Genomic DNA, 19,775 nt, shown 5'->3' with positions numbered 1-19,775 from the left:
TTTAATTATGTATTCCATCCTGAAAATATCGATAATACTGTCAAATACGAAGAACATAAATTTAGGATAAAGTTTCATTGCATCGCTGTGTCGAAATTATTCAAATTACATGTTAATCATGTTCTAATATTGGAAGAAGATATTTAAATATTCCGATTCCAAGAGTTATCTCATAATACTTGTTGGTCATCTACAAATCATGTTAATATTTGTGTCCTTTATAAATAAAACATTTCTTGTTTGCTTTTGTAATAATACGTAATAACATAATCATGTGTTACAATATCATGACATTAAATATTTAATGAAATACTTTTTCAAAATTGAATAGTAAAAAATTAGAAAATCAAAAAATCGATTAATTCAGAAATACATATGTACATGAAAAAGAATTAAAATTTTTAAATTTTGTATAAATTACAAGATTTATAAAAAATTTGATTTGTTCTTCTTACAATTAGCTAAATAAATTCGGTAAGAAATATAATAACTAATTATGTAAATAACAAATTAGTCTAATTATTTTAGCATTTCATTACACATTTTTATCATTCATTATAGGAAGATGATAGAAAATGGTCAAATTTTGAATTGCATGTAAAATATATATGCAGCATCATTTTATAAGATCTAAAAAATTGTCAAAGCATAATTATATCCCGGAAATATTATTAAAAAGTTATTAAAAAAGAAAAAGGTGGAGCGCAAAATATACAGAGAAATAAAATTTTTAATTATTAGTTTCAAATGATCATAACTTGGAAAGATCTATGAAATACAAAAGTTTAAACATTGTTTTATAAATAAATATCGGTCTTTATATTGTACATAAAAAAAGCATTAACAAAATTACTTTTTAATAATTCGGAAAAATATGATAAAGTGATAAAGTCAGATAATGAATAACAATGCATTTATTCGAGAAAATATACTTTTAATTACACCGTAACTTATATATAAAACGAAATGTAATATTAAAATGCTATTTATACAGGGTGAATTAAATACCTGTGAAATCAACAAATTTGATATTTCCCTCAAAAGAGCAATAATTCTTTCCATAGAGTAGTATTTCGAATTCGACCACATTAAGCAAACGCAATGCAACAGCAATTTCAACCTCAACATTATATCCCTGACGTCAGTGCTTTCAATTTCTTGAAAATGAGGTTCTAAAGGTCTTAGATAAAGATTGATATCTCTGGTCTCCAACAATGCTGAACAAGTAATTAATCAATCAAATGAAGTTCACTGAAAAGTGTATACTATAGCACAAAATATAGTGTATAAGTGTAAAATATAGTATAATACAACAATTTCGATTTTTCTTGGTTCTTTTATTTCAAAATAGAGATTAAAAATATTTTTATTGAATCTTAAAGCTTCCAATATGTTATTGAATAATATTAAAGTACTAAATATTTTTTTATTATTTTATATTATTTTATTATTGTGTACTATGTTATCAATATTATAATTTTATTCTTACTTAATATTAGAATATAAAGCTGAAATTATTTTAACCAAAAAGATTAAATGTTTTTAATATATCAATATTACAACATTATGATTTGAAATTGAAATTATTTTAATAAAATGAAGTGGATATTTCTCAATATATTAATATTGACATTATTGTTGTTATTTGATATTATCATATGAAACTAAAAGTTACGTATTTACAATTTCATGGTCAGTGGTAAGTTGTTGTATTGCTTAACTTAAAAATAAGACAATGTTATCCCAATGAACATTGAAAAAATCAATAAATTGAAAATTATAAGAAAGAAAACATAGATATGGTCTAAAATAATTTCGATTGATGATTTCTTTGGGTTTTATCACTTACCAGCAGTTACATTCCTTACTAAATTTTTAAAATACTCGGAATAAGGACTTGCCGTTTTTTCTAAGAATATGTCTATCTGCACTACTTTTGGATCTTTTAATTGATAATACAGCGATTCCATATTCTTTAATCTCATGTCCCAATAATCTAACTCTAGTAAAATAGAGAATAATATTAATAATATTAGTAATAAACAAATAATATTAATAATACTTATAAGCTTTCTTATAAATTAATAATAATAATATATTTATGCAATACTATCTATGTAATATATTTTATATAATATATTTATACTATACTGTACTATATTAAAATGTAAAATGTCTAGCTATTTTTTACACAAATAAGATAAAAACAAAGAAAAACAAAATTTATCTAGCTTAAAAAAGTTTTTAAACTTTTAATAATAATTCTACGAGAAATATAGTTTAATTGCTACTATTAACCTTTCCGCTATTTAGAATGTTGTATATAGAGTGTCCCATTTAACACTTAGACTGCCACATTGGTCATATATGACCGACCACGGTTTCTCCTATGGCGCCACGGTAGTCATTGGTGGCCGGACCGCTTGAACTACTTAAACTACATTGACCAACATTGAATGAAAATTGACAGTTGGTGCATTTTGAATATAACCGCCAATTAGAAGATACTTTGAAATAAAATTGCCCCACTGAACGATTAAAAATTTTTATTAGAACATCAAAAACATATTAGAGCAAATCTTGCACTCCCGTGGCGTCTTGAGGGAAACATGTGATTTCGGCGTGGCAGTCAAAGGGTTAACCGTCTGCGTACCAAAGGGTTTTCAAACAACGCGGTCGAAAAAAGCCAAGGACCGCTACAACGCTCATTCCAACGTTTGTGTTTAGACGAAAATACGTTTGGCTTAATAAAGTTGCCACAACGTAACTTACGGAACTGTGTAGTGTGTAGTACTAAAAATAAGCGCGTTTCGGCAAATTGTGAACGCACCGTCAGTTGTCTGTATCGGTCAAATGCGTTGGGCTTTTTCGACACGAAATCTGAAGAGCGCGAAAGCGACTCGTGGTACGCAAACGATTAAAAAATTAGAAAACGAGAAAAAAGAAAGAAATATTTAACATCGATACTGAAATGTAATATTCTTTCGAAAATTTATACGAGAATTCGCAGTACTTGGATTAAATGGATAATTATACATAAATATTAATGCAAAATATTTTAAATACCATTATAGGAATATTATCGATAATATGAAGGGTATGAAGGAAAATTTTAATTTAAGGAACCAACTACTCGTAAGGATGTTCCTTTTGATTTACAAAAATCTTGTAACACCGTAGTAGTGAATCATAATTACGTTTATATGATAATGATCGTGATACAATTACAAATATCCAGTATCGTGAATCAAATACACGAACTTTTAGAACATCAAAAAAATATTAGAATAAATCTTGAATCTAGCAGTGCACTTCCGTGGCATCCTGAGGGAAACGTGTGATTTCGGCGTGGCAGTCAAAGGGTTAAACTATCACAGTGAAAAGTTAAGTGGAGATTCACGGCTGTAGAATTTTTTTTAACAAAATTACAATAGTTCAAAAATCGACAATTCTTGGACCCAAGATGATATTTGATGTTCAAACCTAACTCCAATTGTATCGCGTGTAATTGTTACCAAAGAAAAATTATAGCCTCGAGTAGTATGTACGTAATTTGAAAGATGATGAAATTACCAGATACAGGAAATTGCTTTCCATTCTTCGAAAATGTAGTGAACTCTTCATTAAGGATCTCATTAATCTGAGTCGCCCATTTTATCACGATTTCTTCTATATTGTTCTTTAATTGAAGTTGTTTTGTGCTGTCTATCTTGGAATTAAATTGCTGATCGAGGATATCTTCGATACCCATTGGCATTGGTAGTAAAGTCTGGCCAGTTATCTTTCCTCTTACCTGAGTTTCATGAAAATAATAAAATGTAGATACCAGTAAACAATATTCCACACAATTGTTTAATTTATTTGTGCAGTAGACACTGCTGTATTTACTATATTACCATATATCACTCTTTATGAAATAGCTTTAAAATTTTGTTTCTCTGCAAGCAACAGTGTAAACTAAAATGTAGTTATACATCAATAAATTATTGTGAAGTATAAGATCGCCAGAAATAAATTGCAGTTTTTGGTACGGCAATATTTATTTTATGCTTTGAATTAAAATAGTTGGATAATCTTAAACAAGAATAAATATTTTACGACGCATCGTAATAACAGAAATGATTTTAGAAATTTTAGTATTTATAGATAAATATTAATTAAACAAGTATCATTATTTATTTAAATTTGGTAATTTTAGTATTCTCTTCGTCCTTTGTTAACAATAGGCACTACACATGGCACACAGTGTTCCAGAAGATGAATTTTCGAAGTATACAACAACATTTTGCTAGTGTGTAACATTTATTATATATATTTCAGTGCATCAAATGTCGTTTGAAATTTGAAAATTGAGTATTCATTGAAATCTTGACTTCGAATTCGTAATCAGTGACATCGAAAATTCTTAGATATTACATTTCAGTCGAATGCAATATTTTGTTAACATGTCTGTCCTCCATATTGGAACCGCCATTTTGTTTCTATAGATTTTGACCTCGGATTCGTAATCAACGACCTCAAAAATTCTTAAATACCAAATTTCAGCCGAATGCAATATTTTTTTAATATGTCTGACTGCCATTTTGTTTTTCTTTTATTTCTTCTTCGGATTCGTAATCAATGGCCCCGAAAACCATAAGATACAAATTTTTGTACAGAATATAAAATGAGAGATAAACAAATAACCGATGAGAACACTATTGCTAGCCTCCCCAGAGCCAAGCAGAAAATACTACAGCACAGCAGAACGCAGAAATTCACCGAATAGCAGTGTATAGCACAAAAGTCAAAGCTATCTTGTCCTAAACTAAACAAACGTAACGTAACCAAACGTAACCTAACTCAGCCTTACGTGACGAGAACCCTATTGCTGCCCTCTTCAGAGCCAAGCAGGACATACTAGAGGAGAGTAGAGCGCAGAAATGCACCGAATAGTAGTGTGTAGCAAAAAAGTCATAGCTATCCTATTCTAACATAACAAACCGTAATATAACCAAACGTAACCTAACTCAACCTAACGTGCCGCGACCACTATTGCTGGCCTCCCCAGAGCGGAGCAGATCATATTACAGGAGAGTTGAGCGCAGAAATCCATAGAATCGCAGTGTATAGCAGAAAAGTCTGGAATACATTGACGTAGATATAGAGACAGAAAATTAATCAATTAATAGAATAAAAACATTCTTACCCCTAAAAATGAAAATTTTATGTACATTTTTTCATATTTCTGAGATAAGCATTATGTATTATAATTTTAATAAACCGGAGATTCGTGTTAACGAAATTCGGATAAAAAGGGCTGTACTAAATATGTGCAAGACAATAATTAGATAATAATATAGATGATAATATTAGATAATAATTATAACAAATATTAAAACTAAAAATATTACTTAAAGATGAAATTAATTTCCTGATTATTTAAATAACAAAAGTTTCTCCTACCTGCCATATTAAGCTTCGAAGATCGTATACTTGCTTCTTTACATCTTTTCGAACAACTTCTGGCCAACCAACGTGATTTTTTGGATTAGATAAAATAGGTACATATGCCTGGAATCGTCACAAAAATTATTTAAAGAACAGTAATAGTAATAGTAATAGTGATTAAATTACAATAATTTTTGTTTATAAATACAATCAACGGTAAATTGGGAATAACAAAAATATTCACACGACCAAATATGATACAAATTTAGATGAAAATGCAGAGTTAATTTCGAAATTGAATTCATATACAGGGTGCTCCGTAATTCGCAGTACAAATTGTCTCAGTATATTCTGCGACTGAAATAGGACAAAAATTTATATACAATTTCTCAATTTTAACGTACGATATCGAAATAATACGATCCTAAGATGAAAGGATTTTTGGTAAGATAAAAAATATCGCACTCTTTTATATCTAGTGAAGAAAACGGTTAACCCTTCCCACTCAAAAGGCAATTCTTAATTACGAGTCAACAAAATTCTAAAAATTATTTAAAAATCGATATTAAAATTTATAATGTACTATAATGTAAATAAACTTAAATAAAATTCTATAAGAATAATTTATAAATAAGTTGTCTGTATGCTAATGAGAAAAATTTGGTCTTCAACTTTATAACAGAAATGCTTTGAGTTTCTGTACACGAGTGACAAAAATAGAAATATATACTATTCTTGTGAACGATAAGTGGTTGCTTATAGATTTTTGAGTGCTGAATCCAAATCTAGCAGAAAAAAATCAACTACCAACTCTAATTTGGGAAATATTTGAAGATGAAGACGTAAAAAGAAAAATATTTTTCGCCATATTTGCGAAGCGATGTCAAGTAGAGTAATTTTTGTTTAATATTTTTGTTTATGTTATCAAACGATACCATCCTTCATTTGCAAAAGAAAATTTGATTCCTCATCGTACGATTTTCTTTTTTCGAGATACACCATTTCGAAGTCAATCTTTTCTTGTCATTTATAAATAAAAACACATAATTTCCATGGTCAATAAATAATGATGTAATTCCGAAACGAAATTTCGAAAAATCTTTAAAACCTTCTCAATATTAAAGGAAGTGGCACATAACAATTTTCCACTTATTATGTACGAACCAAAATTGATTAAAATGATATAACTGTCATAATTTATAACACGCGGTGATAACGATGGATAATAATGGAGAATTTGAATTTGTACTTAAATTAAGGGGATATTCCTTTAATCTGGTTAATAAAAATCGACTTTTTAGGGATTTTTTTATAAGAAGACCATGATACATATTAACCTTTTGCTCGGTTATAAACTCGACGATTTTTGGCTAAAGAAGAATAGAAGTTTAAAAATTTTCTGTTATAAAGTTGACAATATTTTTCTGTGAATAAGAAGTGAATAAGAAGTCGTATGATAATAAACACGTAGAATTATTTGATTTCGATACCTCGTACACCGTTACATTATCTGAAATTTGACATATTAATGAATATCGAGCTTCGAAATTTTATCAAATGGCGACTGAAGAGTGAGCGTCTCTCCAGCGCAAAGAATGCAGGTTCTGCATTCAGATTTATTTATACAGGTAGTCCTCCTACAACATGGCATCCTATAACGCAGTTTCACTATAACACGATTCATAAATTGCGGGGGCCCTCCTACAACACGGCATCCTATAACGCAGTTTCACTATAACACGATTCATAAATTGCGGGAACCCTCCTACAACACGGCATCCTATAGCACGAACGTGTTCTGGAGACGTTCTGTGACCTGCGTGGCCCTAAACAGGCTAGTTCTAACCGTTCGCCCGTTCAATAAAGATTTATACAGTTTTTCCACCGTTTTTCCACTGACTACTATTCCTTTGCGTTATAGCCTCTTTAACAATCTTGATTGGACGTAGGTGTGTCAGAAGGACTTTTGGTTGAGGAGTGAGAACTGTCAAGAAAGTTGCCCTTCGGTAGTCAATGACGTGATTCATAGGTAATGTCCGTCCTTCGCCTGGTGAGTCCATCGCACGTGGGTCCAATCTGTCGGGTCTGGTACTTGTCAATTTTCTGAACTTTCGCATTTAGATATATGACTTAATCTGCTAAGAGGGCGGCGAGGTACGTCTAACCTTCGGCGTAACAGTCGTAACACAAAATAATAAAGTCTTTAGAATTATGGAAAATTAAAGTAAGAGTTATGCTATGACCACACTTTCCGGAACGGAACACAATCCTTGCACGCGGTCCCTTGTCCTTCCACATGCATTCCAGATATCACCCTTGTTGGCATTTCGGGAAGGAAATCAAAGTGCATAGCTTTCAGAGGAGTAACCGTATTCAGTTGTACAGCAATAGATATATAAAGTTTAATATAAGTGAAATATATACACTTATGCGAATATAAAAAACAGGAGCTTTAAACACGACCCTATGGGTCACAATACTTTAAAAGCGCTTTACACTGTTTCGGACAAGTTCCCTAGAATTTTAGAAAACAGTAATTTTTGAAATTATGAAGGACTTTCGTCAATTTTACCATAGCTTTATCGAGCTTCTCTATGAGTAGAGTACTAGATTGTCATGTTCTTCCGAGTTTGCGTTTTCCTGAGATTTTCCTTTTTATGTAGTCTGGATAGAGTGATTTCTTATAAATTCCTGATTGGACAAAGATGAACGGATCGCATTTATTATGTCCTTGCTGAAACAATTCACTGTTGCGTCGATCTCATTCTCTGTTCCTAACCCTTTGCACTCTAACGAGGAGTCTAATTCGTCGCGAATTCTTCGTGACAAATCTCGCGATTATGAGTTGTAATAATCACGCGACTGTAATTATATTTCATACATTTTAACCCTTAGAGTGCTGACGACTCTCTGTCGAAGCGCTTCAGAGGGACTGTGCGTGCTTAACGCTTACGATCACTGTGGACGGAATACTTTTCGCTAGTCCGAGCTCTGTTGATTAACTGTTCAAGGCGCAACTAACAAGTTATTATTGTAATTCTTTTGCAGCAGGTTAAATAATAAAAGAACGTCATTTTCAAGCATCAATTATCTATTAGAATCAATAAAATTTACAATATAACTTAACATAAAAATAAGGAACAGAAACTAAACAAAAATTAATAGTTTATTTGTGTATGATAAATTTTTTTATATTGTTAATATTGTTATACGTATACTAATATTGTTAATACGTTACTAATGATACTCGGAACAGGTATACAAAAGAATAAACCCGTCCTTGCGTCTATTATTTGTTCCATCATTTGTCTTTTTTTACTGCAGTTGCTAAGAAACACACATATATTTGTCTCGCATAAAGTTACATGTAATACTATTACATAGAAGACCGAGAAAATTGAACAACGCATATATGCGTCCACCGACCCTGCTGGTGACTTTTGCCGGACGCATATATGCGTCCATAGCGCTCTAAAGGTTAACCGTTTGAGTGCCAAGCGGCGCGATCGCGCTTCTTCTATTTTGTGTCCAAAAGTACCAGCGCTCTGAGCTGCGAAGCTGACAATCAGCGCGCTCGGTTGGTGAACGCGGAATATGAGAAGCGCTATCGCGCCGCTCGGCATTTTTGGACACGGAATATGACAAGCGCTATCGCGCCGCTTGGCAAATATCGATTGGGAAACAATAATGACCCGTGGCACTCAAACGGTTAAATCCCAAAACCGACCCCTTAATGCCTGCATAGTATCGAAGATCCTTGAAGTCCAAAGGTCGGTATTGGCCTGCAACCTCTAACAGGCCTGTCACCATCGTTGCATGACCGAGATTAATTTACAACAACTATGATTCTACTAAGTCTTTCAGATGTTTACGTTTTAATCTTCTAACTGTGTCGACGTAACATTTCGTCATTAGTGGGTTTGCGTGGATGTCGATTCTGGCTTTATACTTGTTCGTCAAACGAATAATTTCTTCTTGTACAGAGGAAACGTTTAGTGATTTACGAATGTCATCATTCCTGATATACCAAGGCGCGTTTATTATTGTACGGAAAATTTTTGCTTGTGTTCTTTCCATTTTTTGAATATACGACTTTGCTGCCATTCCCTAGGTCCAATGGGTCCTGGAATGCTGGATTCCGTGGGTCCAAATTGGTTTTATTGTACATTTATATACGAGTAGTTTGTTATTCATGTTGAACTTACTTTCTCTTGGTATTAGCTAGTTCATAGATTTGTTTCGTATTCTAATGCTTTTAATTTTTTGTTCCATATATTGGTTCCATGTTAATTTCTTGTCTAAATGTAGACCCAGATATTTCACCGTGGTTACTAGTGGTGCTGTTATATAATTTAAGGTTAGGTTAGGTTAGGTGCTCAGTTTTCCGTAAGGGGAAGACGATGTGTGCGCATTTAATGGTGTTGACTTTGATTTTGTTAGTATTTAACCAATTTTCCACTTTTACGATATGATATTGAAGATTTAATATAGAAATTTGTAAATTGTCGTGAATGGAGATGTACCGCTTCATGGCGCAGCATTTCAGGCATTTCGTCTGTTCTTTATGCGCGAACCGGTTGCGGCTAGACGTTCTTAAAGTCTCGTTTTAACCACGTGACGAACTTGAAATTCACCTCCCGATTATTTGGAATGAAATAATTCGCGGTTAGGCGAATTCTCGTGCCGTAGATCATTTCTGCGGCGGAAGCGTTTAAATTGAGCTTGATTGCGGTGCGAATACCCAGTAAAATGATAGGTAAGACGTCTATCTAATTCGCAGTATCGTGACAATTGATAGCCACTTTTAATTCCCGGTGCAACCTTTTGACCATTCCGTTTGATGGTACTCTATCGTTCGAATGTGTTCCACCCCCAGTGTTGCGATTCTATCTAATTCGCAGTATCGTGACAATTGATAGCCACTTTTAATTCCCGGTGCAACCTTTTGACTATTCCGTTTGATGGTACGCCATCGTTCGAATGTGTTCCACCCCCAGTGTTGCGATGGCAATAATACGTGGAAGACGCACCTCGCCGTCCTTCTTGACGATCAAGAAATTATAAAACGAGACAACAGACGATCGTGAGAAATCAAACAAAACACATCAGATGACGTACGACGGTTTTGGAGCTCAGACAAAACACAACAGACGTGAACTAGAACTGGAAGACGCAAAACGGTAAACGGAAGACGGAAAACGAAACGAAAAACGGCAAGGGAGAAGACGATACACCACACACACACTAATCACGCACACCCACATCATAATCGTAGAATAAAGCGTAATTACAACCACAATCTGCGCTTTGCTACCACCTAAGTGCTCAGTGTCTCGTAAGGGATTCGGTACACTGAGAAAAAGGGGCATCACAAGTATACCATACGCTGCCCCCTCCGCGTGGAGCTCATCCACATCCATATGGCGCAACACCCAGTAATTTGCAGAGTTCTTTAATCCGTTGCAGTCCTATGTCGAGCGTCACTCGATAATTTACAACAACCCTGAACATTCGAGCTGAACCCGAGGCTGCTGTTTATTATCCATTATCAACCAGGTAGGGCCAAGTGTTTCCTTGCACTCACTCTCAGACCCTAGCATTCTACGTACATATATTATATGAACGAAGTCCAAATATACTAACGTCCTCGACGAGCACAGCCAGCTCCTCGATCGGGTTCGGCGCCATGTCACCTGGTATCAACAGATCTTTGTAATTACTCTCGGTGACAATTTGGGGTTTCCTCTTCAAGAAATACGTCTGCTTTCTCTTGGATTGCGTTATCTCGAGATAGGGCACTAGGAGACCAGCGGGTGTCAATTGCAACACGAGGACCATCTCCGTCGCGGTGCCAAAGAACTTAGCAATCAACTCCTGAAAGTGAAAGTCGAGTAATTTAGTAATCATCGAAATAAAGAAAGAAAAAATTCCGCGTCTAGTGTCCGCGAACGATTGATTGCCTTTCTATGGATCTTTTGATAACGGCGTAACGAATGCTTCCTCTGATGATCTTTTTCTCTTCCTGATCGGGATATATGAATCTACGCGAAGGAAACACGGAGAATCGAAAGAAAGCGGGGTCTCTTATTTTTCGTGGCTTTCATCGAAAAATGAAAGCGGAGACACTGCGGGTTGCTTTTTTCGAAAGATCTGACCCGACGAATTAATTGAGCTGTAAAATGTTCTAAAAGGATTTTTAATTCCTTTTTTACGAGCTCAGCTCTTGTATCTTTTACTTTTAAATACCGAATCAGTCAAAATGACTCATGTCGGACTTTTCCTTGCCAGTACTGAAGAGATATGGCTAAATTTATTATATATAATTAGTATATAATCATGTATGATTTACGTGTAATAGATTATAATATATGTATAGATTGTAATTTATATATATACATATAATTGAATATTCTATGATTATGAAAGTGGTCTAAGTCACTTATATTTACTTCTGAAATATTAAAAACTTCGGCCTTTAAATACGTCATAAATTGTAAAATTAATTGCGATAAAGCTACAAACTCAATCTAACGATTCAATTCTTCACAGTTTTGTAGAAAATAAATATATTTTATCGTAATATAAATGAATGCAACACGAAATAAATAATAAAATCGTTCCTCTTAAGTCGATGACTTAGACCACTTTCATAATTATAGACACATATATATAATTACATACATGTAAAATTATATAGGTATGTACGTATTTATTTATTTATAATGCACAATATATTATATATGTAAAATATTGCATAAACATTTTATATTTTATAAATATTATATATTTTTAAATATACATTTAAATATACACGGTAGTTCTAGTATTAACTTTCAATCGATGACAAACCTTTCTACTATCTAACTAACAATAATGTACACCTATTTATCGTATTGTTAAATAGAAATTTATTTCATTTATATCAGAATACTATTATTTAAAATCGGAAAAAAGGGAAACTAGTAGCTGTAGTAATTAGTAACGAGTATTAGTTTAAAAACTAATAATTTACTAATAATTTATAATATTACTATAAAAACTATAATTTTTGTTTTTTAAATAAATTAAATAAATTTCTTTTTAAATAAAATAAACTGGAATAAATCGACATATTTATAAAAATGACCGTGAGTTAATATAAAGCGAAGTATAAGTTGAAAGAAGATTATGAAAAGATTATGAATCATGTTTTTAATTCTAAAATTACCGAGAATACTATAATTAAGAAACAGGTCATAATGTTCCAGATATTTTATATTTGCAATTACTAAAATTATGAATCTGCTTTTGTGAAATTTATACTATCCTTTATTTATATACAAATTATATATCTATATATATACTTGTGTAGATAAATTAAGAATAAAGGCAGGAGAAGAAGCAATGAAATATGAGAGAAAGATAGGGAAGTTGGGCGAGCAGAGGTTATTAAAGAAATATCTCGGAGAAAAGGAAAGAAATAAAACAAATACGTAAAGCAGTAGATTAAGAGCGGAAGATCTAAGCAGAAACGAATTTAACGAATTTAATTGATTTAACGGATTTAATTTAGATAGGAATAGGACACTCGGAAACGAAGAAGGGGGAAGAATTAGTTCGCGAAATTCTGAAAGAAAGAGATAGAGAAGCACAAACGCAGATGCAGACAACTGTATAAGAAACTCGGTAAACAACCCTAGGTACAGAACGATAAGATGTTATAGGAGACCTGAATATTTAAGGAAAAGGGGCTGTAAAGGAAACCAAAGACTAATAGCTAAAGTTAGATGTAAGAATACAGAGGAGTATAACAAATATTGGCTAAATAAGGAAAACAGGAAATGTAGACTATTCGAGAGAAAATACGAAACAGTAAAGCATTTATTGGAAAAGTATGAACAAATAGAAAGATGTCTATAATGACAAGCAGATGCTAGAAGGGAGCGATTGTTAAATGCTTCCGTGGGGGCCCCGACACCCAAATATAGGGTGACGCTCTTTTTTTTTTTTTCAAGTTAAATAGGATTTTCAGTTGGATTCTTAAAAGGAATTTAATAGAATAAGCACTGAAATACAAATATAGGATATACAACATAAAAATATTAAAATATACACGTTATAATATACTTTTTATTAATTTATAATAGGATCCATTATACTGTGTCGCATGTGTTTGTTAAAACAGTCTAAACACATTTGAGGTGATTTTGGGCAATTAGAACAATAGGTCGTGGTCTTTTTACATTTTTCGTAATTGTCTGTCAATATGTTTATGACTGGTAAAACTTTACCAAGTTTGCTACTCTGTTCTATCGTTTGGTTATTTGCAAAATGCAAATTCGCTGATAGTAATTCAAAACGATTACAGGAAATGGAAAATTGTAAATAGGGTCCGTTGACCAACATCCAACGAACGGTGTCTGTACCAGACGCATCCAAATCATCAGTCCGATAACGTTTAGTTTCTGGTGCTAAGGCAGTAGGGTTTGGGCCCTACGAGAAACTCAAGCGAATCACGTTGGGCGACGAACGTGTTAACACATTGAGCGTCGGTCCCGTGAAAACGCGGGTTTCTAAGTTTGTCACTTGACTCTCGCCCTCGCGATGATGATTCTTTTTGCTTGTATGGATGTCTTACACATCAATTTGCATTCACTTGTCACGTTTACGACAATCTGCATTTGTTATACTCCGAAAATAAAACGTATACGATGGTTCAGAAACAATCAAAGCAAGAATCACTCTCAAACAGTGTATTCCTTAGTTAGTACCTCTTTCGTAGGTTTACGCTTTTTGTCGAACAATATAACAAGTCTTATTATTCTGTAACATTTTATCCATATAATATGAGCGAAGTTTTTAACGAGTATATTGCTGACCCTCTATCAGATTATTCGATACATTCAGAAGATTCTGACATACAAGTCGATGACAGTGATAGCGATTTGGGTCCAAGGAGAATATCAAGAGCTGTTCCATTAGAATATTCGAGTGATTCCGATGATTCTGGTAATAGTGAAATGTCCACAGAATGACGAATATCCAATTAAAATATAGTATTTTAAGAAAATGTATGTTTTAAATATTTTCTTTAGCTACTCGTTGATCGGAAACAAGCGAATGAGGCCGGCTCTCAGGCTTCAAATGTCTCATATGCCGCCGACGCTCAATGTGTTAAACTGACTTAGACTTCTTACATAATCTCAGACTAACTCTGACACACTGACCGACACACCCTGCCACACTCTGAATCGCCTGCGCCCCTGCACCCTTATTTAAACCATTAATTCTGTCCTTTCTTCACACTCAGACTTTCCTTCCCAATCATGCACTCATAAATTAACTTCCAATCGTCTATCGCACTGTCATACACATCCACTCGATCTTCCCGCATGCGGTCACCTTTGTTCTAAGTTCAAACTCTTCCGACATTCTTTCGACCCCACAGTCATTTCGAATCCTACATTTATGTATAATTTATTTAGCTATTTGCTACAAGTCGGTAGTTTAAGTGTTAAATAGCTGAAATAAATTGCATGCACCAAGCAAACAACACATAACCTAATGTAATATTCATTAACCACTTGCGGTGCAAAGAAATTCACGGTTGCGCGTGCCAGAACAGTCGAGTGCAAATCACTTCGAGGCGCGTTCAGGCAGCGTTCGAGGGGTTCCAGAAGAGAATATAAAGACGCATCAACTGATGATGAAGTGCAAGCAGAAACTGTGCCTCGGTAAAGATTTCATTATTAGTTGACGTGCCACGCACGTCATTTTTCTTTCTGCAACAATCGCCTGACGACGTGTGTAACACGTCGCTGGTGTTCCGGTAACAGAAGCATCTCGACGTGCGTGGCACGTCTTTCCACCGCAAGTGGTTAAAACTCATTGAAACGACACATTTAAAGTATCTAATTAATAAAAATAAAATTTAACATATCTTTTAACACGTATTCAGTTTTACTTTTGCTGTTGAGATGAAATCGAGTAATTTAATCTCTTTATAAAATTGTATTTCTTCTCGAACTAAATAATTTTTCTCTCGAAAGATATTTTCTCATCGCATTAAATTCACTTAAAATTTCGGGTAATTTTCAAAATATTTGTGCCATTAGATGTTTTACTAGCAAAAAAAAAATATTATATCTATTTTGATTAAATATATTAAATACTCGATTTAACCATTTTTCTCACAATAAAACAGTTGATTCGGTATCTTCGAAAAATCTTATTTTCGACCCAATAAATTTTTTTACAGAAAAATTATCATTTTTTTATAATATAGAATAGCAATTTTTATCCGCCATGCCAGAGCACACTAGCATGATGTAAGAAGTCTGCAAACGTGTCCAAAACATTTTTGTTTTAATTAATATGGTACGAAAGCAATGATTCGGAATTATCATCACGTACTAACGACGAAGAAAGCTTCCAGTGAGTGTAATAAATTATCTACAGACACGTGTTTCCGGACTTTTACTCATAGAACCTATTCCCCTTAACAGAACGTGTATCCGTATACGCTGAATCTCAATGAATATAAGAAAACAGGATGCCTAAATAAATGTAAGATTAATCAAAAAATATAATATGCTTTTTATGATATAACGTAATATATTTCTTCACGTGTCACAGAATTTTAATAATTATTTTAGTAATAGCCTTATTGCAGCCCTAGGACCGAACGTTCCAAGTTAAATGGGGGACTGGTATGTGTCCTTATTGCTAGGATCCCTTGATTTGCAGACACTCGTTATCACCTGTCCATCACTTGGGTGAACCTTAGCAAGGGTTATTAAATTCCCCCTCAGCCCTTTCACTACGACGAGTATAGCCGTAGAAGTCTTTCCCTGAGAACGAAGCGTCGTGCCAATGACGGAAACATTACGATCGTGAAGTCTTTAGCATTCGAGATCAAGTCTCTTGAAGGAAAATGTGGCCGGCTTTAACGAATTTAAAGCCCCGCATAGAATATGCCAAATTTGCACCTTTCGCTGTTCACTGTTAAAAATTAAGGAATGAGGACTGCCGCTGCGGAATTGAACAGAATAAAGGAATGTCTAATTAAAATTTTTTATTTTCATTGCACAGTTAACCACAAATCTTAATGCTATTGAGGTACATAAATTTACGAACATAAAAGTCAGCTAAATTTAATTCTGACAAAATGATCAAATATCATCAACTGCTGCTAATATCGGCTGGTGATAGCTGAAATACGATACGAAATTAACGCAAGGTAAATTTTCTATGTTGCGAGTAAATACAGCATCCAGAGTTGTACCCTCTCGTGTAGTAGGAATCGAGGGATCACTTTTCAATTTCAAATTGAAGCTTTCGTTCGTGAAATTAACGAAAGCTTTTCCTTTAGGCGTTTGTAGATCGAGATTTAAATCGCCAGACATGATAATCGGTATGTTTCGGTACCCTCTTCTTTTTCTCCATTGACAGAAATTACGTCGACAAATCTAGCTTCGTTTTGCTCTGTGTTTACAACCGATTCAGATTCATCCCCAGTCTTTCCATTTGACAACTGCAACCTTTTTCTTTCTCTTAAATTTTGCATTCGTTCTTTAGCAGCCTGACGCATCTTCTGGAACCGTATAATCGTCTTCACACGATCGCAAGAAAGTTTGTATCAGTTCTAGGTTTTCCCGTTCACTTCTTCGTTCGGATCCAACACAACACTTGGAACCGTTCGCCGTGTTCCTCCATACACCATCAACATTAACTGCTGCACGCCCGCCCGAAGTTTGTGCAGATGCAGCTAGTGGATTTTTATCAGCGGTAACTGTCAAGAACTTTTCAACGGTTTCGCCAGCTAGAATTTCACCGAGATTACCGAATCGGTTCATTTTGAGAACGATGATTACCAATCACCTCGCAAACTGTAACTCTCACGATTATCTCTTCAACTGCTTAAACATGTATCAGCAGTGACGTCGTCCATAGGATCGAAAAGTAACAGTCCAAAGCGTAAGAGATAAGAGCGTTACAGAAAATCGCCAAAGGCCTCGTGTAAAGCATATTCTATGCTAAAAGAAAAGGAGGAAAGACCTGTAGCCGAAGGATGAAGGGATGAGGCTAGTGATTCAGAAGACTTTCTTCCTCAAAGATCTTTATTTAACTGCCTGTCCTTCGACTCGAGAAGGTTCGGCACCCCTCGACCGATCGTCTCGCCATCAATAGGTTTAAGTGTTTTAGGCGTAAACAGTCGGAGACACTGCCTGTCGCCTGACTGTTTACGCCAGCTATTCTAAGATCTGTGGGCAACTTTCACCGCTGCCCATTGTCTTCCGGCGGGAGAAAGCTCTTCGTTGGAGTTCTAGGAAGGCCTCGCCGAGGACCAAGGACAACAGCCACAGATGGGGATGTTAGACGCCAAGCTGGGGTGTCTGGGCCGGAACTCAGCGGAAGAGGCTATGGACACGCGAAGACGAGGCGACGGAGAGGGGACATGCCCTATAAAACAGCGAGGGATGCGTTTTTAGGGCACTAGCCGGCCAGCGTACTGACAGATTAAAAGTTACCCAGGAGCAAAGCGATTGTTTTACTAAAATCCTTCCTACAGATCGCTTACAGACCGACCATCGCAATAGCTTTTAACTTTTACTCAATTTTTGTGGTCGGTGACTATAGTCACCCGTTGCGTGTGGATGGCGTCTCGTGGCCGGTGACTATAGTCACCTGCAGTAGCGAAAAGGTTAAGACGATGGGTATAAGGACCCAATTTGTTTAATCACTTGCGGTAGAAAGACGTGCCACGCACGTCGAGATGCTTCTGTTACCGGAACACCAGCGACGTGTTACACGCGTCGTCAGGCGATTGTTGCAGAAAGAAAAATGACGCGCGTGGCACGTTAACTGTTAATGAAATTCTTTACCAAGGCACAGTTTCTGCTTGCACTTCGTCGTGTAAAGTTATCGGTATTGACCCTTAACTGTAAAATGGAAAGTGATTGTGAAGCCAGTGATATTATTTGCGCCCCGAAGTGATTTGCACTCGACTGTTCCGACACGCGCAACCGTGAATTTCTTTTCACCGCAAGTGGTTAAACATCCACCAACACCACCGAAAAACGTCGAAGCTAATACACACCGCCAACATTATTCACAACCAATAGGAAGACACGTATCCACCACTTACATTTCACACTGACCAGTCAGAAGACATACGAATTTATAAAACCACCGAGACAGGAGTCGCACGAAGAGTTCTTCTCAAAATCCCAAGACAGTCAAGATAAACTCATCACGATCAACTCAGCACCAGAAAACAGTCGTATATCAGAACACTTTAGTTCAACCCTAACCAAGTCTAACTCAATTAACTTAGAGTAAGCCGCATCCCTGCAACATTGTCGCATTCGCGTAACAGACCTTACAACCCCGTGAAACTCTTAAAAATTATTTTAAAAATAGTTTTAACACGTTGAGTGCTTCGCCAGTCTGAACTGACACGAGTTTGGATAGTATGCTGTTAGAAGCTTGCGCTTATCCAGCCATCCGACAAATAAAACACTCTGTGGGATAAAACACCCACACACCCCCCTATGGAGGGGTTGGGATACGGCCAACCAGCGCGAACCGAAAGTGCCAAGAACACAATCGGTCCTGCCAATTTGTCTAACTGGGATGCTAGCACCAGTCGACTCCCTTGGTGTTGGGACGGGACCTTTCTAAATCCCTACTGCCTCAGGAGGACAGCACCCGAGCTGTACGATGCGCAACTCTCACGCCGGGCTTCGAGAGCCCTTGCCTGCGATGCAGGCTCCAACCACTGCCACCACGAGGCCAAGCCAACGACCGACGGGCGGACTGCCATAAGACAGCCGGCTCAGGGCTAAATCGGTCTCCCGTGGTACCGGTGATCACGGGCGTACCGGTCGTCCCGTTCGTGGCGAACCACTACCGTTCTGAGGCTGCTAGCCCACCTCGACGTAGGTGCATGTCAGCTAGGCACCGTGGGGTCGCCAATCCCATGCTATGGCCGACCAAGCTCGACCGTAGCCCCTGCGGGGAGTCTGAACTGACAGTGAACTTTCCGTTCAGGCGGCGTCAGTCCCTAAGGACTGACAGTGGACTTTTCGTTTGGACGGTGTTCCGTCGTGGAACAAGGAAGACCCGTTACGGTCTTTCAACAGCCAGGTCATAGGGTCGAACAATTCGGCATCGGAATTTTCCGCACCATGCCTTCAGCATGTTTGAATGCTTTACCTTTTTTCTTTGACTTCTCGTGTCGCGGAACAGGAGAATCCTGGAAATCCCTAATTTAACGAAATTAGGCGACGGCTCTTAAGACTTGGCTGACAAAGGCCTGAGGGCTCCACGTGGTCCGCACACGTTGGAAGCCTCAGGCCCTCGCT

The 19,775-nt window shown here is 35.7% G+C and overlaps 1 protein-coding gene across 1 annotated transcript in view; it reads right to left on the bottom strand.

Annotated features, from left to right (window-relative positions):
* LOC108550230 (dynein beta chain, ciliary) overlaps nucleotides 1-19,775 on the bottom strand; it is a 194,535-nt gene that overhangs the window by 170,222 nt on the left and 4,538 nt on the right. The window contains 5 exon segments of the mRNA XM_017903927.1: nucleotides 1,009-1,217; nucleotides 1,850-2,002; nucleotides 3,574-3,793; nucleotides 5,446-5,553; nucleotides 11,074-11,304. Coding sequence (XP_017759416.1) covers nucleotides 1,009-1,217; nucleotides 1,850-2,002; nucleotides 3,574-3,793; nucleotides 5,446-5,553; nucleotides 11,074-11,304 — 921 coding nt within the window.

The sequence above is a fragment of the Eufriesea mexicana genome, unplaced genomic scaffold (assembly GCF_001483705.2).
Source record: "Eufriesea mexicana isolate 0111107269 unplaced genomic scaffold, ASM148370v2 scaffold2566, whole genome shotgun sequence".
In the NCBI taxonomy this organism is placed as follows: Eukaryota; Metazoa; Arthropoda; class Insecta; order Hymenoptera; family Apidae; genus Eufriesea; species Eufriesea mexicana.
The sequence above is the reverse complement of the archived record's forward strand: the minus strand, read 5'-3'. Positions and strand labels throughout refer to the sequence as shown.